Consider the following 12,011-nt stretch of genomic DNA (forward strand, 5'->3'; position numbering starts at 1 on the left):
ATTCAGAAAGGGCATACAAAAGCCAGCCCAATCTTTCTCCTCTTGATTTGGCTGCTGCTGCAGTGCCTGTCCAAAGATGGCTCAGCCCAAATGCAGGGACCCCTTCTCTTCCTAGAGCGCTATTCCTACCTCCTGTCTGCAGGAGGGTGGTAGTGAGCCAACTGCAACAGTGAGTCAGCAACCTCCATGTGCATCTTCTACTGTCACCACTTGCTAACAGGGTGGGGAAACCTGCCAGCCTCTCCCCTTGGGGTTTCACCTCTTTTCTGTTCGATCCAAGCCCAAAAAATACTCCAAAGACTGGGGTTGCTTGTAAAGCATAGAAAAATGATTCAGCATACCTGTTATGTGTTCTTGCTTTGCAAGGACAGGCGAATGTGAACCTTACAGAAATGTGACAGTTCATGTGAATGTTGTTTCGTAAAAACCTTTTGCTCTTTACTTTCTGCATTCATAATTTAGGTCCCTCACATTCTCATTTCTAGTGTTATAGAGCTAGAATTTGTCTAGAACAGGAAAGAAGGGCATCAAGTTGTCTGCCACAAAGCACCCGGATCATTATGAGGTTTTTAAAAATAATGTTCATTTCAGCTGAATTAGATTTGATTTACTGCCTGCAAGTTTCACTGCTCATTATATCTTCCATCTGGACATAGAATTTGTTATGCTGTGTCCAGAAGACAATAACTTTAATGGGATCATGCCATGATGATTACATAGGAAAGATAGATTTTGATAAGGCAAATGTGTTATAATCTCATGTGAAATATGTGGTTTTAATTTCGAAGATAATTTCCTGAATAAATGGTTTTGTTTACAGACATAGAGACCTTTACAAAGAGCTGTAAAGATATAGCTCTAACTTCTACTTAATTAGTCGTCTTTTTGATCAATGAGCTTGTGTGTAAATAGGAGTAAGATGTCTATTTGGTATTGGAAAATTAGTCCTACGTACAATTGCTCATTTTTTTAAAGTTGAGCTGTGTTTATCACTAGTGAAATACATAAAGACAGGTGACACAAAAATTTTTACATATGTGTGGTCTTGCTTGGTTTGCACAAGATTCTGATTATTCTCCAACTTTGTCTTCTTTATTTTTAAGGTCGCCAAGTTATCCTCCACCTGGCTGTGGTAAAAATAAATCAAAACTGAAGTCAGAACAGGATGGCATCTCCAAAACTCACAAGCTACTGAGAAGGACTTGCTCTAGCACAGTGAAGGCGGAGGATATGTGTGCCACAAAATCTCACAGAACCTTTGGCCGCTCATTGTCGAGTGACCCTAGGGCTGAACAGACAATGGCTATTAAATCGCACAAACTGTTGAACCGTTCTGGCTCTGCAGCTGTCAAGCAGGAGGAGTGCATCACTTTAAAGCCCCATAAGCTGTTAAATAGGTCATGTTCTGGGGACCCTCGATGTGAGCACAACAGCACCTTGAAGCCCCACAAACTTTTAAGCAGGTCCTACTCCAGTAATCTTAGAATGGAAGAATTGGATGGATTGAAGAATCACAAGTTACTCAGCAAAACTTACTCCAATGCCCCTAAATCATCCAAAATGGAGCCTTTCAAGGAGTCCACCATAGCAGAGAGCAGGAGGCTCTCTCTTACCTCAGGGCTTATTGGTATCTTAACACCATCTTCATCATCACCTTCACAAGCTGCTGTGCGTAATAATTTTTTTATTCTGCTCATTTTCCTCCTGTTCTTTTCCAAATGTGCTGTTATGCTTGTTATGCAAAGGCATTAATACTTAGGATATATGTTAGTGAATATATTGGATATATTGAATGTATTGGAAGACAAAAGCAATGGAGTCAGCTTTTTAAGGAGGATTTTAACAACTGTGCATGCACATATATTTAAGTTATAAAACCAGAATTTGCTTAGGTCAAGACAGAGATTTTACGTCACGTTGAATACAGCTCAATGTACCTGCTGGCCATGGGAAAAGTTAAATCATCCATTTCCTTCCCTGCCTCTTTTCTTGCTGCAGGAAGAAGGGAGAGTGTGCACTCCTGTGCTGCAAAATTGGCTTGGTCACACAGGTCTTTTCTCATTTCACTGGTTGCTTTGTCGGGGAAGCAGCCGTCCATTGGCTTGTTTGGATGCCAAGGCACCTCTCCTTCTGGTCTTTGCATCGGTGATCGTCATCATAGTGGAAGGAGCGCAGTCATGATTCAGCTCACCTCTTGCGCATTTGTGCTTTGTGAAAGGTTTAACGTTCAAACGCGCTGGTGGCAGCTGGAGGTCGGGGAAGGAATTAGGTCCACACTGGCACCCTTTCTTTCCCCAGACACATGATCGATTGGGAAAACAAAGCATAGCACATATTCTTAAATTTAAGAAAGAGAGCTCAAAATTAATTCTTCTGCCTCTGCCTCTTAAAAGATGGCTTTTATACTTTAGAGGAAAGAGTGGGTCTGTTTGCACTCTTTCAAGGCACCTGTCTGTTTTCTGTGTTAGATCTGGGGAGAGGCACTTAGACGACAGTCCTCTCCACTCCTTTAGCCTGGTGGTACCTTGATGTTCTCAGCAAGAAAAAGCTGATTCTTGATTGAAATGCCATACATATATTCAAAATAGTTCATTCTGAATAATGAAATTACATTGAGTATGCTATGTCTCATGGTAAATTAGTTTAATAAGCTGTGAGCTATACTCATCAGATCTAAAAGCAGTGATATAGTATCATAAAATCATTTATATACATGCTGTCGTCCTGTAATGGGCACAGCAATATTAATTTAAGGTGAGCCAACAGACTTTTTACTTGTCACAGTTTAGAGGTGCATTTTTTTCTGAATCAGCAGAGGATGTCTTGACATAGCAAGACTTTTCTCTCCTGAAGTTAATAGGAGAAGTCCCATTGATTTTGATAAGATAATGAAGAGTTGACTAAGTGGTTTCATCACTGATGTTATCAGCTGATATGGAAGAAATGCAAGCTCTGCTTGGCAGTCTATAAAACCTACCAGTAATTTATTGCTAGAATGCATTTACTTTGAGGGAAAATCATCACATACATGGTCAGGTGCAGTTTGACTGATGTTAGCGGAAGGGCATCAACAGTCCATTTCACATTTTACATGTAGGCACCAGATATATGGGTAGCCTGGGTGCCTAACTGCAATTTGAAGTCAGTGGAATGTGGAAGCGATGAATTGGGACCCTAACTTCTCTTCAGTTCTAAGCTAAAGTATTTCAATCTCATATATGAATACAATTAGGAGGGTTGTTTCCCAGGAGAAAAAAAGGAGAAGTTTCCCAATTAAGCAATTAGAGAAATGAAAGGAAATAAGCCTATAAACAAAACAAAAAAAAGCTGTTAATGGAGGTGATCTGACTCTTACTCAAAACAAGGTTTGATTGAGACAGATGTCAGCCTAGAGGAATTTTGTACCTTACTGACTCCTGTAACAGAAGTTCTTTGTAATTTATGTTGCTGTGTGTTGAAAGAAAAAGGCAGAAAGAATTTGAGTGAGATCTGAGCACAGAGATCTGTTAGCGTCGTTCTTACAGAAGTGAGATCTTAGTAAATATGAAAGACAAAGATTTTCAGCCGTTCTGAGAGTTACATTAGTCTTTCAAGCCTAAGCAGATAGCCCATATTTGGATAGAAAAATATGCAGTTAAAATTTAATGGAAGTTACCAAATGCCAGTTTATTAGAATGGAGTGAAGGCCCTGATGTTTCCATTTGAGATTAAAGTGTTTGGGATGCTGAGATACAAAACCTCATCAGATTTAAGAACTAAAAAGACATGCTAAAAATCTACCCCACACTCAGCAAACAGTAAAAGGATTGATTATTTGTAAGGGCTGTTTTTTGCAGATGAGAGATCTTTTTAGATGCAAATATTGTTTAATTAACATATTTGCATGCAAAAAATACAAGTATTTTACCATTTCCTTATAATTAGTCTGCCAACACTGAAGTTGCCTCAACTTTTTCCTTGCAGCAAAATTATGGTGCAAAATGCATTCCGGTACGAGACCGTGGCTTTCTTGTGCAGGTAGGATGTCATATCTTACCCATTTATAAAACACTGTGGAGCATGAGCTGACTGTTAATTATTTTTAAGCAGATGTTGTTATTCTCATTTTCATTGTTCTCAGACTATTGAATTTGCTGAGCAGCGGATACCAGTATTGAATGAATACTGTGTAGTTTGTGATGAACCTCATGTGTTCCAGAATGGCCCAATGCTGAGGGTAAGTGGTGTGCTTGCTGGGATAAACAATGCATTTTATAATGCCTTAAATAGCAATGGACCATACAAACCTGTTATAAAACTATTGAATTATTTCAGATTCGTTTCATCCTAATATCTTTTTAAGATGCGAAAATGTAACGCGTATTAACTAGATTTTGCTGTGAATTTGAAAAAATTGTATTGCAAGCAAGGGAGATGGAGATCGGGCTTTTATAATACCATAGAAACATAAAGGGGGGGATATATTTCACTGAACGCTGTTGTGCTACAGTGGTCACAGCCAGATAAGATAGAGGAAGTGCATTAGAGTGCTTTCCCAGTCTGGCATGCTTTTAAAAGCTTAGGGTCACCTCAGTCCTTGAGCTCTTATCAAGCCATGACCAGGGTATTCAGATACACTGTTGTTAATGCCACCAGGCTGTGAAGTTCTTCTGACCCTCTTTTGCTCGTGGGCCGCTGGAATGAGCCATCCTCCATAATGTGATAAAAAAGGCAGTAGAAGGAGGTGCTCTGTGATGTGTCTGATCTAGCAGTGACTAGTCCAGGGGCACTGTTGTGGTTCAGTATGCCCAAAGTCTGGCCAGTTAGGCAGCACTTCCTTCCTTTCGCTCCTGTATAACTGGGAACCAGGAATTTTGCACGCTGAACGTTGTACCCTCTCATGCTGTTGGTGGATGCATACAGTGAAAAAGAGTAAGATTGGTCATGAGAGACACACTCTACCTGGAGCTACTGGATCAGTGCAGCTTTGTGGAAGAATATATTAGGAGAATAAAATTCTTACCTTTAGGACTGATCTTGCAGTTTAGAATCCTTTTTTCACCTGTCCTGAATCCTATGGAAACCTGAGTAAACTTAAAAGATTAAAGCCATGGAAAACTGTTTAATACCAGTGTGTGAATGGTTTGACACCTGCCAATTTCTCCACGGTGTGGCGAGCAACTACACATATGTTGAAGCAGACATCATCTATGATAGTTCCATGGAACTAAATTCAGGAACGCTATTGCTTACACTGTAGCAGAAGTCACCCCAGTGTCATCCCCTGTGACACTCAGTGGCACCACGGTCAGGCATTCTGACTGGAGGCAGGGTATGCAAATAGGCTGCTAATAGGATTTGCAAAAACATCTACATATTCAGTTAACACCATTTTAAGTCATGGTTAAACCTCTATACTTCTGAAAATCCTATTAGGTGTTCTTTTGCCTCTTCAAGATCATATCTACCTTTTAAAAACATAGTTTCTGCCAGATTTATCAGCAACCAAACCCTGATTAGAAGCCTGTAGAAAAGGCATCAGTTCCTTGTTGTTCATCTTTGAATGCACTGCTATGCATATTACCTGTGACAAGATGAGATAAGACAAAATGAGTAATGTTTGGATAGTGAGTAAAGTTTGGATAATATAATGATTTAAATTATTGGGTTTTATCTATTGTCCATAGGACAAAGCAAACAGTAGGATTTATTCCTGTTCACATGATGAACTATTAAAAGAAAACAGAATGGAAAGTCATCTGCTCTAAATAAAAAAAATCCCTCAGAATTACTTTTCTCTGTCTTCAGCTTAAAGAGGGGTCATTTTAGCTATCTGTTTGAGAGTTTGTCAGCACTTCAAAACAGGAAAGTGCAAACATGTTTGCCACTAAACATATATTCATCGGTGCCTTTACAAGCAGCATAACCTAGCAAGCTTTGCAAAAATGAAAGGGTGTCCTTATATAACCCAGGGAGAAGGAGATCTAACATGCTCTGTGTATGCTTGAATGACTCAATAAGCAATATAGAGCCATTAATGAGTTTGCAGTTCTGTGGGAAGGTGAGAAAAGATCTCAGTTTGAATCGAGCATGAGCTTGCCAAAGGGTCTTAAGGAAATTTATGCTTCATTCTACTGAGAGCTCTGGCAGAGGCAGCCTAAAGTAGTCAATTGTAGGGTTTATTTACATACTTCAGCTGCACACACACATACACGTACATACATATGTACATATATATAATGTATATAAAGAGAATAGAGAATGAGCCAACTGAAAGAGTACTTTATGTTTAATACTGCTGCAACAGCAGATCTCAGAAATACAGTACTTTATTAAGCAGAATGCAGGGGGCTTTCATTTAAGACAAGGCTACATGCAATCTTGCCTTATGTCACTTAATGGATCCCATATGTAGCATCCCTGGCCTTCATAAAGAGCTTTAGAGCGCTCATACTTTTGATACCAAGTAACTTCACCAGGTTTCATAATGATCAGAAACTTGCTATGGTCTGCTTATATTTTTAGATTCTGTGTCTAGATCCGGTTTTCTACAGATGTCCATATCTCAAAGGCATTACTTAAATAGGCTCTATCTGTAGTTCGTTGTATCACAAGAGATGCCACAGACTAAATAGCTCTGGATGGTTCACCAGGCTCTTCCTTTAAAGAATAGTTCTTCCAGACAGTTGCACACAGGGTCATGTCTGGGTGTGTGTATCCTTAATGATGAGTTTCCCTTTTACCTTTTGGACCTTTTTTTCAACAACAAAGAAGGCATATGAATTTATAAAAGCATAGCAAAGTTACTGCTTGAGAAGTTATTTTAAAATGTATTTAGGCTTGATTTTCTGGTATTTAATGGAGTTTATGCAGTTGCAAAGAAAGCAGTAAGGAATTTGATTCTGTAATCCTCCAGTATGTCAGCCTGACACCTTTCCTGAACTATAGTGCAATTAATTGTCTTGAAATGCAGTTTAAAAAATTCAACAATTGCCATCAGAAAATAATTACATTCTTTTAATACTGTAAACTCTCATACCTGGGTGTAAGTTTTTGTCCTGGCTATTAATGACTTGCGTAATTCAGATGTCTCATCCTCAGGACCAGCTGAAGATACCAGGTGAAACTGAGAGATAAAGTTTTTCCTTCCTGGAGATTTGCTTTACAGACTATGTTTTTATCTTAGTTATAAAGTATCTTTAAATCAGTCTCTCTCAGCACAAGCTTTCTTCTCAGTATTGTGTTTCTTTGTCCTAGATAACTTTTTCTGGGGGGTGTTCTGTTTTTAATATCTATTTCAATTTACTTTGTTTTCTTAAAATCTTGACATCTTATTTCCCGTAAAATAAGAGCAACTTGATGACAACAAGATACGTCTTTTTGTGTAACTTAATGTAGACACTAGATCCACATGGCAGACATACCATTGTATGGAAGATGTCTGTTGCAGAACAGCTGCATAACACAATTGTATATGTTTGGCTTTATGCTCTTACAATGGAGACTTACCTTGCTCCAGAGCCCATGGTACTAATCTAATCATGCAGATGTTCCCTGCTGGTTCAGGGATCCTGTTGTACACAGGAATCTTTGGATGTTGTTAGGCTATCTTAGCCACTTATTGAGGATAAATAAAGAGGCTACCTTAGTGACTTACTGAAGATGAATAAGGACAAAATTCTTAGATTTCTCTTGGGAATTTCTTTACGGAGCGAAGTATGGATCTTTCAGAACAACCAGTTTTCTTTTGAGCTTCAAAAGTTCCCTGAAATACAGAAGACCAGAATTACAGATACAGTTCCTGTGTGTACTCCACAAGTGCATGTATAGATAAAAACACATTATGTAGATGGGGTAACTTCAAAACACTCACAAACCTAATGCTCTCACAAGGAACTGCAGCTGTATTACTGTGAAGGGCAGGGACAAAGGTTCTCTGGAATGGAAGAAGAAGTCTTAGAAAAGTACTATAATGCATCATGAAGCTATAACACTCTTCTTTATAAAGGTCCATGGTCCATTGCTTCATTCCATCCCCTTTTTAAAAAAAGTAGTAAAGTAGGCAATGCTTTCCTGTAGGTATTCACACCTTTCCCATATGAGATGAAGATTAATGTAATTTCTCATCATAGCATGTTTTTTTAGTGTTTATTTCAAGAGCACAGTGAGATCTAATGATAATTTACAGTGCACCTGAAGTTATAAAAGCTAAATTGGATGTTTAGAGATACACACTTATATAGAATGCCACTGAAAACTGCAAATTCCTGAAATCACTTCATGGCATGATTTTCAGTCTTTCTGCAAAGCACGGGGAAAATTCAGTGAATACATGGATCCTAAGAAGAAAAAGTATTATTTAACCTCTTGCATAACATAGACCATACTATTTCACGTGGTTATTCCTAATGGTGATCTGAATCCTACATATTTCACTCTTCACAGAAGGATTAAGAAACAGCTTTGAAATCATTAGCAAGGGTTGGGACTGCAGCCTTTACATCCAAACAGCTCCCTTATCTCATGTAAAGAATCACAGTGCATACTCCTGCAAGGAAAGCTGTGCTGCACAGCTCTTAGGAGCTCTGCCATCAGTCTCTTCTGAAGCAGGTCTTTGCTCAGCTTTGAAAAACAGTGGGAAGTACAAGGTCAGACATAGGTTTTGTACTGAGGAGAGACGGAGAAGGCAGACCTGGTAAACCTACTGAAAACAATAAAAGAGTCTGCTCATTTGAATCACTAGCCTTATGTTACTGTCTTTGAATTTGTTCTCAACAGAGAAGTTGTTTAGATGAGTAAGACATGGACTATTATTTGTTTGTAATTAATGGCTAGATTTGAATTGTTTCAAAAACGTATTTTGAAATGCTTTTTTTCTGACATGTTCAAACAGTTGGTATATCATTCACACATTGTTAAAATAGTTAAATAGATTATCTTGGTTTCTGTCACAAACTACCATATTAGATTAAATATTAGAAGTAAACTTAGGAAATTTTAATGACTTTCACAAAGCCCATTCTGAAGTACTGAGATAGTCTCCCATGGGGCATGTGTCTCTAGTGACAAGCCCTTGAAACTGGAGCTTGTTTCATCCACTGTCCTTCACTGGCTTTTGAAAATCTCCAAGGATGGAGACTCCACAGCCTCTCTGGGCAACCTGTTGCAGTGCTTGATGAAGCTTTAGAGAAAGCTAATTTTAGCTTTATCTAAAACCTTAGACAAAGTTTAGATAAAGTTAGTCCTGTATGAGAGAATAAAAGCACTAACTGACCTCCAAGGCTACTTTTTCAATGATTTGGTTCATCTAGCTAAAAAATGTATTTTCCAAAGCAGATATAATAATGTACTAAAGAAACTTCAGCATTATTTCATTCTGTATTAGAAGGCTATTAACTTTTTTTAAAGCCATATGAAATTCTTCCTGTTACTTTAGAGCTGATAATAATATTCTAGGGAAGGACTAAGTTGCATTTTAATAATGCAACAGTTTTGCTGTTATATTAGTAGAGAGAGATCTTGGTTAGGAATTCGGCATGTACTTTTATTACAAACATTTAAATCTAATGAGATCATGAGTCATTAACGGAAGTGGTTATTATATTTAAGGATCTGATTAAAAGAAGTATAATAAAAATATATTATCATGTATTATCATATTCAAAGACTGGAGGAAAGCTAATGTCACTCCTTTCTTCAAGAAGGGGAGGACCCAGAGAACTACAGACTGGTCACCCTTACCTTGATACCTGGGAAGGTGATGGAGCAGCTAAGCCTGGAAACCATTTCCAGGCACATTAAGGACAAGAAAATCATCAGGAGTAGTCAGCATGGCTACACCAGTGGGAAGTCATGCTTGACCAATGTGATAAACTTCTATGATAAAGTGACCGGTCTGGTAGATGAGGGGAAAGTAGTGGATATTGTCTACCTGGACTTCAGTAAGGCCTTTGACACTGTCTCTCATAAGATCCTCATAGACAAGCTGTTGATGCATGGTCTGGATGAGGAGATAGTGAGGTAAACTGAAAACTCGCTGAATGACTGGGCCCAGAGGGTAATGATCAGTGGCACAAAGTCTAGTTGGAGGCCAGTAACTAGTGGTGTACCCCAGGGGTCAATACTGGGTCCAGTCCTGTTTAATACCTTCATTAATCACCTGGATGATGGAGCAGAGTGTACCCTCAGTGAGTTTGCACATGATATAAAACTGGGAGAAGTGGGTGATACTCCAGAGCGATGGGCTGCCATTCAGAGGGAACTTGTCAGGGTGGAGAAATGGGCGGACAGGAGTCTCACGCAGTACAACAAGGAGAAGTGCAAAGTCCTGCACATGGGAAGGAACAACCCTAGGCACCAATATATGCTGGGGGCCACCCAGCTGGAAAGCAGCTTGGCAGAAAAGGACCTGGGGGTCCTAGTGGACACGAAGTTGAAACATAAGCAGCAATGTGCTCTTGCGGTAAGGAAGGTTAAGGGTGTCCTGGGCTGCATTAAACAATAGAATTGCCAGCAGGTGGAGGGAGGTGATCCTTCGCCTCTACACAGCACTGGTAAGGCCACCCCTGGAGTACTGTGTCCAGTTCTGGGCTCCCCCATACGAGAGAGAGATGGAGCTACTGGAGAGAGTTCAGCGAAGGGCCGCTAAGACGATTAAGGGACTGGAGCATCTCACATAGGAGGAAAGGCTGAGAGAGCTGGGACCGTTCGGCCTGGAAAAGAGAAGGCTCAGGAGGGATATTATTAATGTTTATAAACACCTGAAGGGAGGGTGCAAAGAGCACGGAGACAGGCTCTTTTCAGTGGTGCCCAGTGACAGGACAAGAGGCAATGGGCACAAACTGAAACACAGGAGGTTAAATTGGAACATCAGGAAACACTTTTCTACCTTTTTCACCTTTTCTGAGGGTGACTGAGCATGTGAGCAGGTTGCCCAGAGGGGTTGTGGAGTCTATATCCATGGATACATTCATAAGCCATCTGGACACGGCCCTGGGCAACAGGCTCTGGGAGAGCCTTGCTTGAGCAGGGGTGTTGGACCAGATGACCTCCAGAGATCCCTTCCAACCTCAATCATTCTGTAATTCCGTGATCATATTCAGCTTTTACGTAGTATAATTTAAGACATGTGGCAAATGTCTGTCTTACTGCCTGTGCCTTCCCAAATTCCTCATTTACAAATACTAAAGCCATTGGTAAAACAGCATCATTGAATGGATTTTAAAGACCTGTGAGGCAATTATACAGGACAAAAAAAAGCTCGGAATGTATTCAGTAAGGTGATAAAAAAACCCTCTGTATAAATAGTTTTTCTTCCAGTCAAGAAGTCTCTTTAGAGTGCCATCTTGTGTTGAAACCTCAGACTGAGGCCTCTTTAGAACAAAGCAGGAAATAGTAAAACCTCAGCAAAACTAAATATTGAAGCTAGTTTCTTTGAAATTTGTACTCTGGTACAGACATCTCTGCTGATTAAAGTTTTGCCCATAAAATACGAATGGTAAATACTGTAAAACAATGTTTGAAGTACCTGTTGTTTGTATTTAGCTGTAAAAATAAGTACAGTCTCGTAATTCTGACATATCTGTTCTTATATTAGTAAGCTAGTGTTTTTAGAATGTTTTTCACCCCTACATACCTATATAGAGCTTATAGTAGCTTGACTTCATTGAACTTACAGTATAGAAGAGACAGAATAGACTCTTTCAGTTGGAAGGGACCTACAATGATCACCTAATCCAACTGCCTGACCAGACCAAAAGTTAAAGCATGTTATTAAGGGCATTGTCCAAATGCCTCTTAAATACTGACAGGCTTGGGGCATCAGCCACCTCGCTAGGAAGCCTGTTCCAGTGTTTGACCACCCTCTTGGTAAAGAAATGCTTCCAAATGTCCAGTCTAAACCACCCCTGGAGCGCACACTTCACGCGTGTCCTATCACTGGATCCCAGGGAGAAGAGCTCAGCACCTCCCTCTCCACGTCCCCTCCTCAGGAAGCTGTAGAGAGCAATGAGGTTGCCCCTCAGCCTCCTTTT

At 39.7% G+C, this 12,011-nt stretch overlaps 1 protein-coding gene across 1 annotated transcript in view; it reads left to right on the forward strand.

Moving 5' to 3' along the window:
• PARP8 (poly(ADP-ribose) polymerase family member 8) overlaps positions 1-12,011 on the forward strand; it is a 114,673-nt gene that overhangs the window by 76,952 nt on the left and 25,710 nt on the right. The window contains exons 11-13 of the mRNA XM_009284618.1: positions 1,104-1,668; positions 3,964-4,017; positions 4,121-4,216. Coding sequence (XP_009282893.1) covers positions 1,104-1,668; positions 3,964-4,017; positions 4,121-4,216 — 715 coding nt within the window. The remainder of the gene's footprint in view (positions 1-1,103; positions 1,669-3,963; positions 4,018-4,120; positions 4,217-12,011) is intronic.

The sequence above is a fragment of the Aptenodytes forsteri genome, unplaced genomic scaffold, assembly GCF_000699145.1.
Source record: "Aptenodytes forsteri isolate BGI_AS27 unplaced genomic scaffold, ASM69914v1 Scaffold359, whole genome shotgun sequence".
Classification (NCBI taxonomy): domain Eukaryota; kingdom Metazoa; phylum Chordata; class Aves; order Sphenisciformes; family Spheniscidae; genus Aptenodytes; species Aptenodytes forsteri.